This window comes from Siniperca chuatsi, linkage group LG4 (assembly GCF_020085105.1).
Source record: "Siniperca chuatsi isolate FFG_IHB_CAS linkage group LG4, ASM2008510v1, whole genome shotgun sequence".
Classification (NCBI taxonomy): Eukaryota; Metazoa; Chordata; class Actinopteri; order Centrarchiformes; family Sinipercidae; genus Siniperca; species Siniperca chuatsi.
In genome coordinates, this window is record NC_058045.1 from 11,437,309 (window position 1) to 11,459,293 (window position 21,985).

The window sequence follows — 21,985 nt, forward strand, 5'->3', positions numbered from 1 at the left end:
GAGATAATAAAATAATGAAAATGCCCAAAATTGGAGATATTAAACAAAATACAAATACATAAACTACTCAGGTGAACATGACTGGATTCATCAATTAGGGCAAAAATTTGCAGTTGGGCCCCCAATGCTCACAGCAGATCTACATGGCAGCTTCAACATATGCCCAGTAACCCAGTGGAAGAAGTATTCTGTTATAATAAACTGATCACAGATTTTATATGTAAAATCGTAATCTGATAAGTAACTAGTACTGTAACTATAGCTGTGAAATAAATGTGGAGTGAAAAGCCAACCAGCATTTCTTTGCTGGAATAGTAGAACTTGACCCCAAGTTTCTCTGTGTCAGTTAGTTTGTGGTAACCAAAAGCAACAATATTTAAGTATATGCACCATGTGACCACAATATAAAACTAAAATACTAAAGGTCTTAAAACTGGACTCGACACAGAGCCTGTGTAAAACACATGGCCATGAGATGAGATAATAATGCAGGACCCGCTTAAGTAGATTTTGTACTTTAGTGGTGCAAATTGCAATCAATCAAATGGCCAAAACCAACTAATTTGTAATGAACCTGAGATGCTTGGAGGCCTCAGGGCAGTTGCCCACTTTGTGTGGTAATCCATCATATCTCCATCATATTTTCATGCTTTCAGGACAGTTGAAGGATTACATTCTCCTCTACAGGATAGCAAAACTATCTGATGTTTGAAATGTAGTGTGTCACTGAGCTGAAACAAAATTCTACCACCACAACAACAGCAATACTTTATTTTCTCACCCCATGTTGAATGTAAAATTCTATTCTGCAAAGTAACTATACAACTACCGATACATGCAGTAAAGTGAAAAGTAAACTGTTGGGCATTCTGGTGGCCTAGTACTTAAGATGAAGTAGGAAAAAACGTGAAAATCCAGAAATACAAGATCAGCACCTAAAACTGTCATAGTTTTGGGGTTTTTGTCCTGTTTCCTGTTTTACTTTGTAGTGTTCTCCTCTCCTCCTGTGTCTTGTGGTTTTACTTCCTGTCTTTGTTTGCGTTCCCTCCAGTTTCGATTGTTAGCCCCGCCTTGATTGATTGCACCTGTGTCTCATTGTCTCCCCTACCTAAGTATATTTAGTCCGGGTTCCCCACCCTTTGTTCATTGTTGGTTTGTTGTCCTTGTCATGTGCATTTTCCTTTGTACTTTGTTCCCATGTCAAGCATCCTGGCATGTCTTATCTGTGAGTTCTGTTGAGTTGGTTCTTTGTTCTCTTGGACCTTACCTGGATTATGGACTTTTGAACTTTGCCTGCTCCCTATTGGATTTGTTTGCCTAGTAGGAGCGATTCCCTAGTTTTGACCACTGCCTGCCGGAAACACGTGTAAGCCTTTATTCTCTATTAAATCATTGCACTTTACCAGCCTGCTTCCGTTGCCTACATTTAGGTCCTATTCCTTGTGTTCCCTGTTCCATTGCGTGACAAGCACATGACAAAAACATTTTATGCACAGTACTTAAAAAAATGAATTTAGTTACTACTCTTGTAGCTCTTTGTAGGAGCTACATGGTAGATTTTACAAGGTTTGTTTATTTATCATTTTACAACACAGGTGTGCAAAACAGCTTTTTTTTTTATCACATGTTGACATGCACTTAAATGTTGACAGTGTGACTCATACAGTAAAACTTTTTAGCCTGTTGAAATATGCAGAGATGAACAAGCTGTTCAAGATCCTTTAGGTTGATTGATGGTTGTAGACCTGGCCATGCTATGACATGATGCATGTGGGTCATGAAAAGTAAACAGTAGATGACTGGTCTTATGCTTCGAAATACTTGTTTGTTGTTGTTCCCATTTAAACAATTCTTAAAATGATATTGGAGCTTGTTTTTAATTTCAATACAGTGAAACACAAACACCTTCTGTAACTTGTTTTGTTACATGATTATTTTGGTCAGATTGAACTTTTGGGAGAATTCAGTTGTTTGTGAGGATGCTTGTTTCACCCTCAGGTTCAAAGGAACAAGTAAGCAAAAGCGACATGATTTTGTTCTGACATTTTACAGGCATCAACTGACTTGTAACTTTTTTTTTTTTTTTTTAAAAGACCCACATTTACCCCCCCCGAAAAAGATCTTGAAGTGCCTCTGTCTGGTAACCATCTGATAACTGCTTCCTTTTTATATATCCGTTTACCTCACAGCTGCTGTAGCTAAAATACATTTGTATGTTGGTTGCGCACTGATAATAGTTAATTGTTGAATGGATTCTTTATAAACATGGAACCAGTGATAACATATGACCCCAAACCTCTCAACACCCCCAGAGGAGCATATAATGACTCACAAAGACACTTAAAACCAACAGATAGCACTGTTGAGAAGATGTTGAAATTCTAGCTCATGGTACTGTAGCAATACTTAGTCATACTGTACATGGAACATGAGAATACAATTATTGAGTAAATGGTGGTGGGGTAGATGGATGATAAACTTATAATTTCTATTATATGAAAAGTGTTGGGGAAACAGTAAACTGAAGACATTCATAACCACACTGATTACACTTCAAGAAACAGATTTTGATCAGCTGTGCATAGGGAAAAGTAGCAGTATGTCTTCTGAGATCAAAGTTGGAGCAATGTTAACATTGGGGAATTCTGAAATCCAGTCTCATCCCGCTCAGTATGACAGACTCTTTCTGGTTATTGTCTCTGCCCCCTACAGGGAGTTCCTACTGCTCGCCACTGAGCAGAAACCATAGATCATTCATGACTGTCTCAGCCATGGGGGGAATGAGTTAGCCATTATTTAGAACAGCCTTAAAAACAAGGCTGGCAAATATCTCATTAGTTTTGTTTATGCCTTCTGAAAACTCTGTATACATAGTGACTCTTCCCAAATATTTCCATTTCTCTCACACATTTGGTCCCACCTTATCAACTATGATCCGGATTTATTGCAAACCCAGGTCAGAAAACACAAAAGATCAACTGCTGACGCAACGTATATCTCCCATTACTACAGTAATCAGACAGTATGGGTAAAACCTCTCCTCTTGCAAACCAATGCTCATGTTCACACAAACCACAATTTCTGTACAGCCTACTTTCCATTTCTCTTCAGGAAGCTCGTGCTTCGTTCAGCAGCCCTTAGTCGTCTCTGTCATGCAAATGAGCTGTATGAACTCTGCCTTGCCATTGCTGAGCACCACTGCTTTCCAAGCCAGTGGAAAAATATGTGTAATTGTAAATGTCATCTGTCTATATCTCCCATGTAGGGTCACACTCCCTCAGAACACCTTGGGTTGGAGGGTACAGACTGTTCAGAAGTTGAAGTATTTCAGTGTTTGCTGAAATGACACCAGGTTCAAACCACAAACTGGCAATCTCAAGGAAAGGTATGTACTCCTAAATAACTCTCCTTATAATAACAGTATCTGAGCTTTACATTGAACTGAGAATAAAGTATTATTGTCCATTACGATTTTATATCTAGGTATTGAAAGGAATTGCTGCATACTGTGCAGACAACAGAAACCCAGATCTGAGAGGATCTGCCACTTTTCAGGGTTAAGGACAAAGGATCAGAGTCAAAGACATACAAAATCACCCTGCCTTAGGACCTGTCTGACGTTTTGCTTCAAGGTAAGTGCTGTTACTAGATCCCCACCACGCTCGACCAAAACTGGTCCCTTACTGTGTTAATGATTAAATTATTAACCCTATAGGCCTATCTCCATGCAAAGTAACAGTTTGCCTAACATCAGCGTGACATTACAGTAGAGGAGAGGTCAATGTAAATAAGTCTTGTTGTATGAAAAGGGAAAACCGTCTTATTTTGCGTGTGAATGGACTTTGGACATTGTGGATTCTGAATAGTTTTTGTGGCCCATGTTAAATGTGATTTAACAGTGAAGAAATATTGTACAGTATATTAAAACATGTAAGTTAAAGTTCACACATGAATGATCAGGTTTTTCCTGCAGCACCAGTATTAAACTATTACAATGAGAACACTGAGCTACTTAGTCTCTGGTTGACGCCTCGTGGAAAATAAGCAAATTAGACTGTTTGAAATCCAGCCTCACTGCATACGTTGGGAAATGAATGCTGGTTGTCATCATCGGCTGTCTGTGTGACTTGACTGATTAGGACCGTGCGAGGATGGAGCAAAGGGAACCACCAGTGGATTCTCATGCTGAAGGGACTGAAGGAAGACTCAGAGAACTGGCTTCTCAGTGGTTCATTCAGACTCAAGTGCCACTCATTGTCCACAACGGCTTCTTCCCCACTTGGTTCCTGGGCTTCATCACAAGAAAGTTAGTATTCATTAAGGAAACAAAATAAATTTTCAGTGGACTATGAGCAAATATTTTTTTCCTGTCAAATTTTTTTCAAACTTAAACGCTCTATTAGTTTAACAGAGATGCCCCACTCCGTGAAGTGTTATGTCCTACATAGTAACAAATGACCTGCTGCATTTTTAATATAGGGTTTTTTTACTTGTCAAGCAAATAAATGTGTATGGTTTATTACTTCAGCTCTATTATTTTAAGTGATGATTTATTAAAGTATAAGTCAGAGTGTGCATTAGGTGCAGTGATATTTTAGTAAAGAAGACATTTAGGACAGGTCTCTTCAGTGCTGGAAGCCAGTAGTTTTTCTGGCACCAAAATATACCATCTGTCAGGAGGACTGCAGATTCTACTGACTACACCTACATAACGAGCACAAGGGACAGTTTCGTCAGAACCTGTGTATTGGCAAATGACAGGCTGATGGAAAAGCATAACCAAATGGATTTTCCTTTGATGCTATGTAATTTCCAAGGTGAATTACGTGATCTGCCTCAGTCAAAATCTGTCTCACTGTTCCTGTAAATCCAGGCCAAATGGGCTTTTGGGAAACACTTGTACTAAAGTTTTGAGGTTTGGGTTTTAAAGTTCTTCGTGGTCTGTTTACAGGGATGCTGAAGAAATACTCAGAGAAAAGGAGCTGGGTTGTTTCCTGATCCGTCTTAGTGATAAGGCCATCGGATACATACTGTCTTATAAGTGAGTATTGGTTTACTTTGAACAACCTGTTGCAGAGTGAGCTTATTTGGAAATGAACCTCACTATAATAACTCACATCATTCCCTCTGTGTTTGATGCTTGCTTATAATATTCATGTGTTATTGCATATATATCTTCACATGAAAAGATGATGTAATCAGCATTGTGTAAAGCACATGATGTGAGGAGTTTGAGCCAAATCCGCTGTAGTTAAATTTCTGGGACTGCTTGTAAGCTGTTTGTTAGCAGATTACTCTATAAGTGGACATCCAAGCTCTATAAGTCACAAATAGGATGTTTTAGTTCATTAAACACAGAATGAAACATTGTACTTTTTTCAGCTTGTCTGAACCACAGATCTTATGTAATTTTAAACAAACTCCCATTCAAACTGTTATCACTTTTCAGCCAAAGGAACCCTTGTTTGTTTTAAAAAAAACAATAAATAAAAAATAAAAATTTAATTATCTGATTTTTGGACTCAAAGCTAGACCTCTCTAGTGGTAACATGGGACCAACAAGAATGTGTTGCGGAGAAACAAGGCTTTAACAAACTTTTTTTTTTTTTCCTCTTGCAGAGGCAGGGATCGATGTCGACATTTTGTGATCAACCAAAGTGAATCAGGGCAGTTTGTAGTCTGGGGAGACACTGAAGGACATGAGACAGTCTCTGATCTCATAGAATACTACAAGACAAGCCCCATTCAGCCGTTTGGAGAGTATCTGACAACCTCAAGTTTTGAGGTGAGAAAACACCTTAGTCACTTTCTTTAAGTAACATTGATCAAGAATGAAGATCTAACTGTTTTGTTTGTTTTTTTTGGTTCTTGCAGGCACTGAATGAAGAGCTGTATGATATCATCCAGGTTAGCCCTAAAGAACAGCCTGTGGCCACTGTCAGAGCTGTAAAGAACACGCGAAAACAACAGATGAACCCGGCTCCAGAGCAGCCACCTACACGGCCACCAAAGAGCAACAGGACATTAGAGGCAAGTAGTCTATAAATACAGGGAGGTTATTCTAACTAATACGTTACACTGAAATTGCTATTGTATCAAATATCTCCAAGCTGACTTAAATAACCTGGCTGGTTTTGTAAAACAGGAAGTACCACCTTTGCCTCGGAGGAGCAGGCACCTTGACAGTGGCCCCCTGAACGACCAGGACAGGGTTTTGTATGCTCAGCTCAAGAAGCAATCACCTAGGGAGATACCAAGATTCCAGCACGTCTGTCAGGACGATTCTCCTGGAGATAATCCCAGGAGGGGTGAGAGATCCACAACCCAGGCTCAGACCACAAGCAGGTGTAGTCCTCCATCTGGAACGGACTCTATTTACTCTGTGCTCGACCTGCTGGACAGCAAGAGCAGGTCTCTACCGCTTCTGAACAACAGCTCTGAAGGAGAGCAGCCTTACAGGCTGAGTGCACCCCTTCACACGCCACAGAGACTTTCCCCCAAGCCCTTCAGACAAGCCACTTGCTATAGCCCACCGCCAGAGAAGACAGACTCATGCAGCAGCCACAGCCTGGAATATATGAGTGACAATACTGTCTATCACCTGGCTGGCAGGCCTGGTAGCCCACACACATCGTCTGATATGAGAATGTCATCAGAGCAGCAGAGTGATTCAGTGTATGCTGAGGTCACCGGTGATGCCCTCATTGGCCGCTTCCCTCATGACAATACATACGAGCTGCTTCCTGGCCACGAGGACGCAGCCAAACCTAAACCCAACCGTCTGGAGGACATCAGACCCAAACACAACCACTCATCCTTGGGGTTAAAGGTCAGTAATGTAGTCAAAATGCTTTCATTTTAATACTTCACTCTCCAGAAGTTGTAATTAATGTTCATCCTATTTAATGATTAACTTTTTTTTACCTCCTGCAGAATGATAAATGGAAATGGCTGTTCCCTGAGGTCAAGAGGAAATGGTGAAGAGGTTACCTTACCAGCTACTAAAGAAAATGTTCACTAATTTTACTGACACTACAGTGGTCCTGCCATAATACACACTGTGAAAGCTTCTGTTATATATTCAACATGGGCTTACATGCTCATAGCTATTCAAATGTCTTATGTATTTTTTGCTTTTAATGTAATTATTTAAAAACGATAATGCATTTACATTTTCTTTTCCACATGTAAGCCAATGAGCTAAACAAAATATTGTATACTGAAATTTTGAGAAAAATGTCATTAAACACAAATCCATAAATGAGATTCAAAAAGGAAAACTCACAACTCTTCTTTCTCAAATGATTTTATCGATTCAACTTCAGAGAGAACAGGTACTTTATTATCTTCTATCATCTGTAGCTCTTTTACTGTCTAATTATTGTTTTAGAAGTAGTCACTAAAACAACAGTAACTAATACTTCAAAGGCCTTTCTGTGTACTTGAATGCTTTACTTGCTCAGTTATCTAAGCAATTAAATACAGGAACAGTTGCTGTACAATTTTATGCAGAGGTAAAGAAACAAGGTGTTTCCCCTGCAAGTGTGGAAATGCAAATCAGGACATATTAACCCACTAAAATATCAAATCATTTGAAAGATCAACAATATTGACATTTGTCATTTTCTTTCACAACTTAAATCTAGATGATAAAGTGTCACTGGAAAACAGAAGGAAATGTGTTATAACAGATAAACAAGACGGACAAAACAGACATAAGATGCTAAGTGCCTGATTGTGTATCACTGGGTTTGTGCACCTGTGAATAACACTCAACAAAAAAAGTCCACTTACTTCTTCTGGAGTTTTTAGCCATATCTCATGGCCCTCATCAGCGGGTTGAGTTTGCTCAGTTATCATGGAGAATTAAGTATTTATAAATAAATACTTAATTGCTAAAAAAAAAAGATTAATCAAGATAAATACTTCATAATTAATTTTCAGATAGAATGGGGAGACACGTTTTTTTTTTTTAATATGATCTGTTTAGTCAGTTTTTCATTATCCGTTTATACACATCCGCTTATACACCAGTTATGGAGGAGTTATGGTTGTTGACAAATACATTAGACACTTAACAGTTTCTCTGTCTGAGCTTGCAACTCTATACTGCAGTGACTGTGTGTTATGAACAATTTATTGTTAATATACTGCTTATAAATGCTGAATAGGGTAGGGTTAAAATAAAGTATCACTGTCTTGTTGTTAACAATATATCAATTTCAAGAAAAAGTAAATATGCAGGAAACATTGATACAGTACACAGCAGCACCGACTTCCACAAGTATCTCTTTGTCTGCCATTGAGCAGTTTTTAAGGCCTCCACTGTCATCACACTGTGAAAGCTTAAGGCACCATCTTAAATCAGATCAAATTAAAACAGACAAGGTCCCATGGAGTGACATCAGCGTGAGTTTCACACACTGTTTGGCCGCTCTCAACCTCAGAAACAGTTCCTTACAGTAATGGCTGCTTTACAGCCCCAGTATCACATTGCACCAGAAGCTTCTCTGCAGGAATCATAATTAACAGATGTTCTCTGTGAGACCAGTAATTAATGAAGCCACACAATCAGCACTGTATTACCCTGAATATTTGATACTGCCCTCATAAAGGGAACTGGAGATAATGGAATGATGAATTAACTGGCTGCTCTGATGACTGCACACTGTTTAACTGACTTCAACATCCTCCTCTTTCAGGCAAAATAAGACTCAATATCAACTTTTAATTTTTCATAGATGGCAGTGTCCGTGAGAGAAATTATACCATCCACCAACGTGGCTCTATTTTCTACATTCATATTTTCGTGTTAATCTGCATGCATGTTTTTTTTGTCTGCTGTCTCACACAAGATCCAGCCTGAACAGTAGACTATCACACAAAATGTGTTGCAGTGTTTGTTATTTCCAATAGCTAACAGGAAAGAAACTGCCTCCTCAACAACACACTTGAGAAAAAATGGTCTAGGTCTGTGCTGGTTGCTTGTTATGTTATGTTGCTTTGGCCTTCAGCTAGTGTCAGTGCCAATTTCTACTTTGTAACTGCTCTGTATTTCTCAGACTCAGCACCAATAAACCAGGTCATATTTATTTAGCAGCCATTGCACTTGGTGGCAAAATCATAAAGATGACTCAGATGTGACTGTTAGCAGATGCACAGCCTGAACATCTTAGTGACTGATAACAAAATGTTCTGCGTATGTGGCTCCCCAACATCCACTTGCACAGTATGACTCACTAGTACAACCTGAAAATATGAACTGTACATAAACCACACAGTACGCTCCACATGTACCTGATGCAAATCTGTACCCTACAGCCCAGAAACCAGGACCTGTTAATCGTCAACTGACACAACCAAGGCCATTTTCTCCAGCTCTCCCGTTGAGATTAACTGTGTGTGCAGGATGTAATCATGCTTCCGAGTGCTGAAGCAGCTCACTCCTAATGATCACATCCTGCTTAACAAGTTATTACAGCTTATATGATGGGCTATGCAGAGGCACCGTCATTTCCTGATCTTTACTGTGCACACTGCTTGATCATCATGGGTGGGTGGGTTGAGTTGAACTGGTTATATGAACGGGATATTACTGAACCCATTAAAGTTGCAGGTCAGGCTAGACACTTGAAATGATTAGTTTCTGGTTAACAGACAGAGCGCCTATATTTAAGGATTTTTTCGGGATTTTTCAATGACAACAATAAACCTCTCAAATGCATTCACACAAAGTAATTCACTCTGAACACAGAAAAAAAAAACATTTATTCAAAGTAAGACAAATACCTGAAGTCACATAAAATACTGTAACGTGTATCCAAAAGATGGCTGTATGTAATATCTCATGATATTGGCTGAGGCAGAAGATGAAAGCTACCAAAATTTGTTCAGATGACAGAGCCCTTCATTTAACTGGAGAACAGTAAGATGTGATTGTCATCATGTCCCAGTTCCACAAACAAAAAATACAACCTAAAATGACTAAAAGCAATACACTGCATGTACAAATATTGCATAGCTCATATAAAATATCTGTATGCCCTTCATGCCAATGCTGTGTTTTCATTCACTTCAAGCTTTGTCCTTAGCCTTATAAATACTAATTATCTAGTGTGTCATTGTAGGAAGACTTCTCTGGGGGTATCTCATGTGCCGTATAGGTAGATATGCATTTTATGCATTCTTGAATGTGCTCAATAAGCAGTAATCCAGAGTCTGGCTAATTTCGAACTTGTTTCATTGACCATTTTTCAACCTTAAAATGTGGAAAGAATAGCCTTTTCTCCCAACAAGAGACCAATCAAGGTCAAGCCCTTTTATAGGTGGTGAAAGGAAAATACATTTTCATCTACAGTAAAGAAAATCAGGATCCAGGATTCAGTATTTTGCTTTTTAACTAAGAGCAGATTTCACTGAGGCCGGAGAGGACTGATGTATGATTTTTTTGACGATGGGAGTGGGAGACAGGCACTGTGCTGTGGCCAGGACAGAGTGCAGGTAGAGTCCTGAGGTTCACCACACTGCCGACCTTGGAAACTTTCCACGGAGCCCTCTCAGATTCGTATATGGAAGGTACTAGAGTGACAAAAAGAGACAATGTGAGGGACCAGCATTGAAACAGTCGTAGTCATTGTGCATGTAAACATACTGACTTACTTTATATGTGAGTATAAACTCACAGGAATCAGGAATAGATGTGTTGCATATTTCAGTGGGGACAGACAGTGGTGAGGCCATTTGCATATAAATGAATGGGCCGAGTGGTGGCTCAGGATTAAAGTGATGCTGTTAGCCTGACAGTTAAGTGATGAAAATGATTACCAGCCATCTGGGTAATGAAAACTGTAAGTAACCAAGGACGCACAGATCACAGTGCTGCAGCATGAAGGGTGATGCATGTATTGCCTGAAATTTGCATGCCATAGCACACGGTACAGGAACAAACCACAGTGTATTAATATCATATTAAAATATAATTTGTCTTAAGTGCGGTACCTTAAAAAGTCAGGAGCCCTAGATATCATATTTTCAAAGTCAGCAAAGGAGAGTTTGTTGTCTCCGTCTAAATCCGCCTCCTCGATGGCTTTCTCACACACCAGCACCACCTCTTCAGGAGTCAACTCCTCCTTCGTCAGCTTATTTAGAGTCTTTTCCAGGTCCTCTTTACACAGGTAATTATCCACATTGAAATCTGTGGGCAACAGGGATTTATAGCAAATAATCACAAATTTTAATTTTATTGTTCTGGGAAATTTGAAAAACTATGAATGTTTTAGAAATTCGTCATTACCGTATATTTTGAAAGCATATATGGCCTTGAGTTCCCTAGGAGCCATTTCACTGAGGACTGAGAACATGTCCACAAATTCATTGAAGCTGAGATTCCCCATCCCGTCCTCTGAGAAAGACTCTACAATCCTGCTGCGGAATGGGTTTTCCTACAGATGAAGGGGATAACAACATTTGCATACATAAATTGCGAATGTTGATTCACATTAATGTAAATGTAAGATTCATTGAAATATATGCCATGTGGTGTGGATAAGAAAAAAAATATTTAAAAAATACCCTGAAGGAACTATAGGTTTTATGACCTTTTGTTTTTACATGCTGTCAGTTTCACATATGAGCTGCAGAGGTATAAACCGGTAGGTGTATTCTGCTGATCACAGGGTTCAGCTGAAAAGGCTGACTCTAGCTCTTTGCTGCTATTGTGAAGCCAATATTTTCTCCTCTGTTGCTCAACCATAAGTTTCTACTAGAGATTTTATATTCCAGGTAATCAGCTGATTTGACACACTTTGTAATAAATTCACACTGAAGGGGAGGCCATCAAAAGATACTTGGAATCTCACTAATTCTATACTTGTAAGCAATATAAGTACAGCTGATGTCCGGAGGGCGGTTAGCATGTTTGAGCCCGATATAAGCTCAGCAAAGGAAGCTGCATCAGCCATCTAAAGCAATGCCATTTTAACTGCATATCCTAAGATATGTCAGTGCAGCCTAAATCAGTCCAGTCGAGTCAACACAATTCATTAAAACTGAGTAGGAAATGTATTTATAAAGCTGTAGAGGACTTTGAGTTACTGTGTATTATCTAGGCCTTATCAATCCTGCCTTCAGTGGTCTCCATCTTCCTCCTGCCATCCTTAAAGGCCCTGCAATCATGTGACAGTTTAACAGACAAGGGCCAATTATGCCCAGAGCAAGGACACACTATATGTGTCTGTTAAACCCTTGGTGCATAAGGACTCCATATAAAATTGTGTGTGTACTTGTGTCTGGTGTGTAGGAGAAAAGTGGAGGTAAATGCGGCTGTAATTGTATGCAACATACCATTTCAAAAATTTCTGGACATTCTTTTCAAATGGCAGGTGCTTAAAAATAGGAGGGAATGCATCTGTCAGGATAAAAGGGCTGAGCGTTTCATGGCACATTAACTTTCATAAGCTCACAGAATATGGTGTCATCCAATCAGATCAGTGATGATGACGGTTAGAAATCAATTTTGTCCTCTGAAAGAGAGTGTGTATTGATTAGGTGTCTGCCCACATGAGCAGTGGGTGCCACGTTTGTTTTAGAGTGTCCTTACAGCACAATTCAATATAAGAAAACACAATACCAGTACACGCTGCTGGTGAAAAACAAAGTACAGGGAAAAAGAGGCTGATCCTTTAGGAAAGAGTCGCGACACGGGACTCATCATATTTGAGGTACTGTAAAGAAGGATTTTTTTTTACCTTTAACTCTGGCATGTTGACTATTAAGGCTAAAGGCAGTTTACAATCAGGATCATTGGTGTAGTCCATTGGTACAAGATGTGGAGCCAACTCATGGTATCTGCCGTGCAACCTAGAATAAAAAATAAAAACACTTTTTAAACAATTGTATTCCTTTTCATGTTTCTGAGTTACTGCCATTTAGAAAAGAAATAATGTAATGATTACTAAAAAACAAACTTTGATCTTTACTCAACATAAACACCTGAAACTTTGAGAAATTTGTGGCACAACTGATTTAATGAGATGATGTAATAAGCTATTGAATAGCAATATACCAATTATGGAATGGACAAATAGAAACTAAATGAATCAAAGATGGTGGAAAAAACATGGAATAAAAAAACAGAACAATCAAATCATTCTTTAAAAACTGTTATTCCTCTTTTTAACCTTCCTCTCTTTCTCTCTCCTGTCCTTCTCTTATCTTGCGGTGTGAAAACTTTTATGTCTTTCATTATTGAGAATAATGTCAAACTGCACGGAGGCTGTATGAATAATAAACACATGATGTCGGGAAAGTCAGTGCTTATCTACATCCCCCCTTTCACTCTGTCCTTTGACTAATCCTGTCATGTCATACCTTCGTTTCCAGCGCAGAGCCATTTATCAGCAGGGACACTGGTCTTAGAGAACAAACTCATTACAATTAAATTAGATAAACCTGTCAAAATGATGGAGTTTCATTGGTACAGCAAATGAATGGGTAAACCTGCAGTTATAATGCACCATGACCCTTGAAAGTGTCGTACAGCTTCTCCAAATTTGATGATGTCAGTAGGCCTATTGATATTAGGTTTCATTCCCAAAACTACTGCACATTTGAAGATACAAAAACACAGAAATGTTATAATCTAGTGTTAATGTTAAGATATGACGTAAGGCTAGTGACCTTATGACCATCAGTGATAACCTGCTTCTTTGATGTTACATAACTGTGCTGTAACCATTGCAGCTGGGGACAGAAACAATGAGTGTTTTATGAAGGTCATAAAGTGTAGGACCCAATTACGCCCTCTGCTGATTGTCAATTTTGTTTCCAGTTCACTGATAGTTTGGAATCAAAGTTAATTCAATATCACTGAGGAGGTACATGCACACTATCTGTTAATAAGTGAAAACTGAGAGAAAAATACAAATATTTGGCTTTGTTGGAAAGAAAAAAGCAGCATAATTGGGTGCTTTTTATACATATTTTCAACAAAAACAAACCTGTCTTTTTAAGCATACTGTGACCAATTCAGTAATATGGTGGGGTGGGTATGGCTTTTGTTTTAATGTAAGGAACTAAGTTACACCCTAAAGCTGATTTTATCACTTCTGCTTTACAAATCAAAAATGTAGGATCAAAGAAGCATGTTGTGCAATCTGTTGAATTTTAATCCTTCATTAATTCTTGATAGTTTGTGTAATTTTAGATGCAATTTTTAGCACAGGACACAAATACCTGCAATGTCTTCTTGTTAGAGAAATAATTTCAAAAACAGCGTTTACTGCACATTGGAGTATGGGCAAATCAGACCCAAAATTCCTGCATGCCTGGAATCACACAACTGACATCATTATCTAATGTTACACTGCAACTTTCTTGAGTATCAGCATTTAATTACTTTAAGTAGCTGCTTATCTTCCAACATCTAGGACCACTGACACAAGACACTGAAACGTGAGCGTCACTGGTCAATTCCATTAAAAAGGTGGTGAGTGACAGGAGGAGAGAAATGAGTCATGCCACCCAATGAGTCATGATACCTCGTGCAATCACTAAGAGTAGATTCATATTTATTTCATTTTTTAAGTGTTGAGGTTGCACATGTCGAAAAGAGGTAGAAATGCGACACTTCATTGGGTGGCACTGAAAACAACACCACAGTCAAAAGGTCAACATGACTTTCATAGGTTTGGGTAACATACTGACACCGCTGCAGGACAGAACCTTCCAGATCTTCATTGACAAAAACCTGATTTTTTTTACTTATCACACGTACCAGCAGTCTCCATGAACAATAAATGCACATGCTGTGCCATTCACAGATGTAATTACATGTGTCTGGATTGGCTGTTATGCTGCAGCCTGTTTATATTTGCTGAGATGTTTAGCTGATGTGGCGATATAAGAAGAATTAATGGGTTGGATGAGAGGATCATTTAGGATGTCAGTCTCTAAAAGGAAATTTAGTAGCCACTAAAAGATAAATGGCAGTATCCTAATTCTATATAATAAATGTCCGTGTTCATTACTTTTACAATTCTACTGTTATCTTAAGGCTGCAAGTCAGATGATATTATCAGAATTACAATGTACTTCTGATACAAAGTATTTTTTATCTTCCCCTTTTTGACCAGTGTCCAAATATTACACATTTCAGCCAATGAAATCAAGTTCAGCATTACGTTTCCCAAGTGGGAAGCAGTCTGCTCTGAGGACTTGGCATGGCTCACACATGTGAGACACTTTTAATGCCTTCAACAGGAGCCAAATGCAGCCTGAAGTAGTAATCTATTTTTATACAGTCCCTTGTAATGAAAGTATGGTTTGTGATTTCACATACAGTATTACATGCCTAGCAAAAATCAGTGTCCACTTAAAGCACATCTTAACAACAGTGCATAGAACAAGCAGGGAAATAAAAGTCAGTCTCAGTACATTTTGGTAACATTATGATGTGTATAATTTTATGGTTAGATCAGGTGGTTTACAACTGATCTACAGTACATTACTGTGAGCAATGCATCAGAATCAAACAGTTGATAAAACTCTTACCGCAGAATTTCTTTGCGGGTAAAAAACGTACAGTCCTGCAATGAGAAAAAAACAGCATGTCAAAACACAAGTATGAGATATACTTAAGTTTGATAAAGGACTGTAGTGTATGACAAATTAAATATTTGCATTTTCTATAAAAGGCCTAAAAACACTCTCAATGACACATCTGTGAGTCATACAAAATAACATTACTGTTCCTCTGTGTGAACAACCCACTGTGAGCGCTTGTCGAGGTGTCTGGTGTCTCTAAAATGATGATGTGTGTGGGTGTTGTCACCTGCCACTTGCAATAGGAATGCTGAGGCAGGGGAACATGATCTGCTGCTGTCTGACATGCATGTGTTGGCACCTGTTTTATACAGTCTATGGTTGGCACACACATTATCCAACAGCCCTACTGGGGTATTTAATTTACATCTTCCCTTATATCCATTCTGTCTGAGCTGTGCTCCTGAGTGTGAGAAGTCAGCTGAGCTCTACAGACAATGTGATTAACAAAAACACAGCTTTCCTGGGAAAACCTCTTCACTGTTGCATCCACTCGAGTCAAAACAGGCCTACTGAAGATATTTGTGTAATGATAATTGTGTGTGAGTGTATGTAAAGCAATATCTATCATACTCATCTACTAGTCTTCATCATGTTAGATTACACTGTAAGTAAAGCCTACACATAGAAAAAGTAGTAAAGTGGTGTTGGTGAACAATCAAAACACTCAAGCTCAGTCAGTTGATGTCGAATTGGGTGTTATATCTTAACTATTTGATCCTAAAAATATATAAAATGTATTGATAGGCTACCCAAGAGGGAAAATACTTACTAAGGCAAACAGAAAGCAACAGGATTCTAATAAGGGTTTTTAAAGAGTAGCCGGAGTAACCAGAGAGACTCTTGAGAACTAAACTGTCTCCTGCGAGTAGAGTTTCACAGCATATCACACTGGCTTGGCATCAATTATTAAGTCCACACGTAATCACATGATAAACCTGTGCACATGAAGATGTGTTTCTTCACAGGAAAACCTGGATTATTGTTACAGGGAACAAAAGGCCAGATCTTCTCAGATGGTGGCATAACGAACACAAGATCTTCAAGTTTGAAATGAAATCAGAACATTGTGCTATCACCTATCAGGACCATGTAAATATTTAAACAGTGGCGTTATAACTGACCACACTTTCGTAGGAAATTGATTATTGCCTATCATTATTTGATTAGGACCAGGACCACCTTGCATTAGATTGAGGTCAAGTAGTCTATATGATCAATACTGGACACATTTGCTTTTCTCTCTATTTCACTCAATGTTCAGTGCTTTTTAGTTCACCCATTAAATCCAAGACACACGGGGTTCCACTGTCAGGAGTGACTAGTCAATATTAGATAATAGATTAAAAAGATAAATGATGATGCATGCATTACAATGCTGTATAAGCACAGTTCTTTACTTATGGGCTGCTCCACCTTTTACTCCACTTTTTTCCTGAATGAAGTGAAATAAACTCAAGGTCTAAACTGAAGATCACTATTTACGATTACAGGACGTTCTTTCACGCTTTAACATGATTTTTCTTGGACGCATGTTATCCTGCATGCTGCAGGTAGACACGGTGTGCAAGCTTACCTGGTAGGCATCAAGTTGCTCGTCAGTAAATATTGTTTGCTTATTACCCATCTTAATCAAAACATTTGTTGTTTGTAGACATTCACAGTACTGAACGTCCGACGCCTTATCTCAATGAAAGACATTTACGGGGTCCTCGGAGACAAAGTCTCCGCACAGGAAGTATCGACGACGTTGCAAACTCTTAAAAATGGTCGTTGTTGTTGTCCTTACAGGAGATGTCCGCCATGACTGCAAAACGTAGAGGATGCATATAAACATGAACAATGTAGTAGGAAAAGTAAAAGACCAATTTCCAGTTGTGTCGGGCCAGTGGAGGTTGTCTGCGGAGTCCAAGAACTGCAAACTGATCTGCTTATCTCTTTAAGCACCCAGCTGCTCTCCCGGAGTCAAGACAAACCAATGGGACCTCAGGTAAATAAATAAATAAACGTGAGTACAACCTGCTGTTAATGAAAATGCTGCCTTAACTAGATTGTGGGGCTGCTTAATGTTGATAAAACTGATAGGACCCCCGAAATCATATGTAGGCCTAATTTAATGCTCCAGCTTTTTTGTGTGTGTGTATGCCAGTTGTACATGCCAACAACTTCTTTATTTTGAAGAAAAGAGGGGTGTAATGTGCAGTGGTGTAAAATGTAGTAAATTATTATTTATGCATTGACATGTAATCAGTATTTTAATGATTCATGGTGAAGCTAAGATTTATGCAAATGTATGTACACTTTATATACTTTTGGGTCATTTGATAATGCCTCATTTTATAAATGTATCATATGTTTTGTTTATAAACTCTTAATCTAATAAAGTATGGTAACTTTAGATGTAGTGGAGTATAATATTTCCACCTGAAAAGTTAATGAAGCATAAGTATAAAAGTACAATATTTCCTTCTGAAATGTAGCGGAATGGAAGCATCAAATGGAAAAACTCAAAGTGCAAGTACTGACTATTTTGTACTGATGTGCCTTAGCTGAGTAAATGAATTATTTCCCATCATTGGTAATGTGTACTGGCAATAACACAACCCTAAAAAGATGTCTGATTCTGGAACCCAGACACTTTCCTTCAATCAATATTCCATATTCCAAATTCAGAGTTAACTCCCACAGATCCACTACAAAACCCCATAGAGGTCATTGCTGTGGCAAGAACAAAACTTTTAATTGAAACATAACCTGTTGCTGCACGGAAGCAACAACTAACAAATACTGGAACAAATTTTCCAGCCACGTCTTCATCTTCCAGCGCCCTCTAACACATTGTGTTGCCTCTGTCTTTGCTTTATGCTATGCTGGACTGCAGAGACTGAAGTCCGTCTCATCCACCTGCATGCGTGCTACTGCAGCACAGCAGTACAGTGAGCGTGTCCTGACTGCACCCCAGGACAGATGCCAGTTTCACATTTCCCCAAAATAACCACTGCGTTGCCTTCCCACTACATCGGTTAAAACCATCGATTTTGCTTGCGATAGGTAGCTTTCTAAGTAGCAAAGTTGCCCACGATGGACTGTAAGCGAGATAAAGACCAAGGTAAGTTGTGATGGATAGCTTGTTGCTACGTCGCCATGCTAGCCACTAGCGGCTAGCTGTGGCTTTAAGCTAAGCTGTAGCTAACAACGTATCGTCCGTTACACAACATTTTACGTGTGTCATCATCAGAGAAAAAATGAACAATTACCATTTCATTGAATAACCCACCCACTTTCATCCGGCTGAATCATTCTCATGAAATCACGCAGCCGCTGCCTCACGACGCTCATAACAAAGATACAGGTAGCTACCAACATTAGCTAAAAACATTTACTGGTGGCTGACTGTCAAGCTAAGCTATACGCCATCACTTTTATTTCTGCAGGTGTTAACAGATGCAAGATATGTGTTTGGTGGCCCTACTTACCCCACCCACGACCGTTTCCCCCATTTTGTAGTGGTGTTGTAGTACCCTGTCTGCCAGTCCTTATATAATTTACATATAAAGTAAATAATGTTACAGGATGAAATGGAAAAAATAGATACATTATTTCTAATTAACCTTTTCTTTCAGTGACGCTGTTCTCCTCGGGGAATCAGTGTTCCGTTTGTGCCGGCTCATGAAAGAGTATTCATGTGTAGTTAGAGTTATTCTGCCTTAGGAAATTAAACCAAATATAACTTTCTCCGTGGTTATTCATGCATGAAGCTGGCGAGCTAATACCATCACAGACAAGGCTCAGAACAGCACACCCTTTTCTCTGGAGCTGGCAGAGGTAAAGCTCAGTGTGCTGCCAGATATGAAATTCATGGTCTGCTTGAATTAGTATTTACTGCTTAGAGATGATTGCATGGGTTATGTGATTGTTCCACTATAAAACAGAACAGACATAATGCTTCCAGCGTTCTCCTTTTGCGGAGCTGACTCACAAATAAGGAGTCTGTTATTGTGTTGCATATGTAAGAATAGAAATTGTTATGTGGCAGTCTTATTTCTCTTGGATTATTTCAGATGCAGACCATGAGAAGATAACTGCTGTGCTGCTCAAGTCACGTACAGGAGAATTTGATTTGGAGTCAATACTGTTTCTCAAATTGAGAGGTCTTGGTAAGATTTATTTAATATTTCACTATTTAAGCCTTCAAAAATACCATTATTGTTTATGATTATGGTTATGATTAATTGTATGTCTTACAGGAACACATGATCTTGGCTGCATTGGGGAATGTATAAATTTGGAGAGACTGGACCTCTCTGGAAATAACATCACAAATTTAGCACCTCTAGCATCTCTTCGGCTTCTTTCTGTTCTCAATTTGTCTGCCAACAGGATTTCCAGTTTAGGTAAGATTTCAGGAGCAATATATTCTATATTACCGTGCTGTATATTCACTTATGAAGGCAGTCTCTATCATGAGTAGAATTTTCATTTTTTAATGTTATGTCATATTTTAATGTTATTGCTTTTGTAATTTTAGAGCCCCTGCGCAGTTGTGACAGTTTACAGAACTTAAACGTGGCTGGTAATATCATATCCAGGTATCACTATATAACCACTGACCAAATGTTTAACCTAGAAGAAAAAGAATGTGAATGTATCACTAATTACAATGTTAATTACATAGTATACAAACAATTAAATGTCATTGATGTTAAACATAAAATTATTTAGCTACTAGTAATTGTATTTTTAAGAGCAATATTCTGAATTGGTTGTGTAAAATCATCTCTTATCTGTTTTGTTTTTCAACAGCATTGAGAACCTACACTGCCTTCAGTCTTTGAGAAAGCTAGAAAATATACGTTTTAAAGACAACACTTACAATTACACTAATCCAGGTATTTTTATTTATTTATTTGAAAACAGTCCAGTGGATGGAAAATCTTGATAAGCGAGCTCACAATTACTTTCTCTATGTCAGTGTGCAGGAACGTAGCATATAGAACCATAGTTCTTGAGATGTTCCCCAACATCAAAGTGCTGGATGGTAAGATATATTTTCTTTTCTTTTAGTCTTTTACATAACATTACCTCTTAGACTATTTTAAATGTGTCCCTGGATTTGGAGATCCTTTTAAAAAAGAAAAATTGTTTAAATTGTAGGTGAAAGAGTGGTCGGACGTGGGAGTGACTTGTACCAATTATGCAAAGACATTGATGATACCATCAAAGGTACATTTGTCAACTATTATGTTATTGTATCATGACTGGTATCTGGATATTTCACTCCATTCATCAGATTAAGTTCAGTTGTTGGACGTAGTATTTATCTTACATACACAATCTTCCAATAGTAGTTGTCTTTACCCCTGCTTGAATAAACGTTTTCTTGTTCAAGTAAAATATTACCGAACTGTTTTTCTTTCTCTAAATGTTTAGCTGGTTTATACAAGAATGGACAGCTTGTTGAACATCCTGATTGCAAACCATGGGTGGATGACAGTTACTGGGAGATAAAGAGATCAAACAATGCCATTATCGAAGAAGCATACAAACAGTTTAACGGTAAGAGGTTCTCTGCAGGGCCATATTTATTAAAGGAAGGTGTTGCATGTGATCTAACCACTTGTCAACTCAACTATGTTGTGTTTACAGTGCAGTATCCTATATAATCCTTGCCCTCCATTTCTTTTTCTACAGATGTTCTTCATGAATGCAGACTCCTCAACAACAGAGCCACTCATGTAATTTCGCAAACTGAAAGATCTATGAGCCTGAAGAAGCAGCCAAAGCAGTATGCCATCTGAGTTGGGCTATTTTGAACACCTTTGTGTGCAACATTTAGCAACTTTTTGTTGTATGGTCAACCATGGCTAATGTACTGTAGGTTTCTCAAATTTCTAAGCTTCACCCAAATGCTTGATAAGTATCATCGCCAGACACACATGCTCTGTGTTGCAGTGTGAGGCATTTGTTGAAATTGCATCGCATCCTATGCATTGGGTAACTGACGATACATGTAAGTGGTTTGAAAACCTTTATCCATACTGAAACCTTTCAGTTTGGTTCAAAGATGTCTTTACTTGCACAGTGTGCATTTTGTACCATGTTGTAGCCTGCATTTATGCTGAGAGCTATGCTGCTTAAGAATTTCTATAGGTTTAAGTAATTAAGAGCTTTTTTCCATTTTGCATTGCTGGATAATTTTGGGAGTTACTGTGTCCCATGCTGTATGCTTTCTTTGTAAGTTGAACTTTTGCAAAACGTGATTGAATGATTGTTTCAGTTGTTTCTACTTGTTTTATACCATAAAGTTTATTATGTGTACATTCAACTTGTGGAAAATACTATGCTTATAAAGGTGTACTTCACATGTTTGATTTTTACTCGTATC

The 21,985-nt window shown here is 38.5% G+C and overlaps 3 protein-coding genes across 8 annotated transcripts; 2 read left to right on the plus strand and 1 right to left on the minus strand.

The window, feature by feature from the left end:
- Positions 1–1,075: 1,075 nt before the first annotated feature.
- On the plus strand, positions 1,076–10,580 carry LOC122874325 (SH2 domain-containing protein 7-like). Its single transcript, XM_044192008.1, has 9 exons — positions 1,076–1,366; positions 3,266–3,385; positions 3,484–3,632; positions 4,140–4,306; positions 4,952–5,041; positions 5,620–5,785; positions 5,875–6,030; positions 6,146–6,829; positions 6,934–10,580. Exons 2-9 carry the CDS (start codon positions 3,343–3,345, stop codon positions 6,979–6,981), a joined length of 1,503 nt encoding a protein of 500 aa, XP_044047943.1. The 5' UTR covers positions 1,076–1,366; positions 3,266–3,342; the 3' UTR covers positions 6,982–10,580.
- cib2 (calcium and integrin binding family member 2) lies at positions 9,750–19,402 on the minus strand. Of its 6 annotated transcripts, none has more exons than XM_044192014.1 (6): positions 19,212–19,402; positions 15,550–15,584; positions 12,747–12,858; positions 11,294–11,441; positions 10,999–11,194; positions 9,750–10,578 (listed from the first exon to the last, which is right to left on the minus strand). In XM_044192014.1, the coding sequence occupies exons 1-6, from the start codon at positions 19,269–19,271 to the stop codon at positions 10,557–10,559; spliced, it is 573 nt and encodes a 190-aa protein (XP_044047949.1). In that variant the 5' UTR covers positions 19,272–19,402; the 3' UTR covers positions 9,750–10,556. The 6 variants fall into 6 exon arrangements, with proteins under 6 accessions (XP_044047949.1, XP_044047952.1, XP_044047955.1 ...); XM_044192017.1 differs by lacking the exon at positions 19,212–19,402 and adding an exon at positions 19,077–19,169; XM_044192020.1 differs by lacking the exon at positions 19,212–19,402 and adding an exon at positions 18,878–18,990.
- Positions 18,385–21,964, plus strand: lrrc61 (leucine rich repeat containing 61). Its single transcript, XM_044192012.1, has 9 exons — positions 18,385–18,709; positions 19,662–19,757; positions 19,848–19,994; positions 20,129–20,189; positions 20,404–20,489; positions 20,573–20,638; positions 20,755–20,823; positions 21,031–21,156; positions 21,292–21,964. The coding sequence occupies exons 1-9, from the start codon at positions 18,682–18,684 to the stop codon at positions 21,396–21,398; spliced, it is 786 nt and encodes a 261-aa protein (XP_044047947.1). The 5' UTR covers positions 18,385–18,681; the 3' UTR covers positions 21,399–21,964.
- Positions 21,965–21,985: the final 21 nt, after the last annotated feature.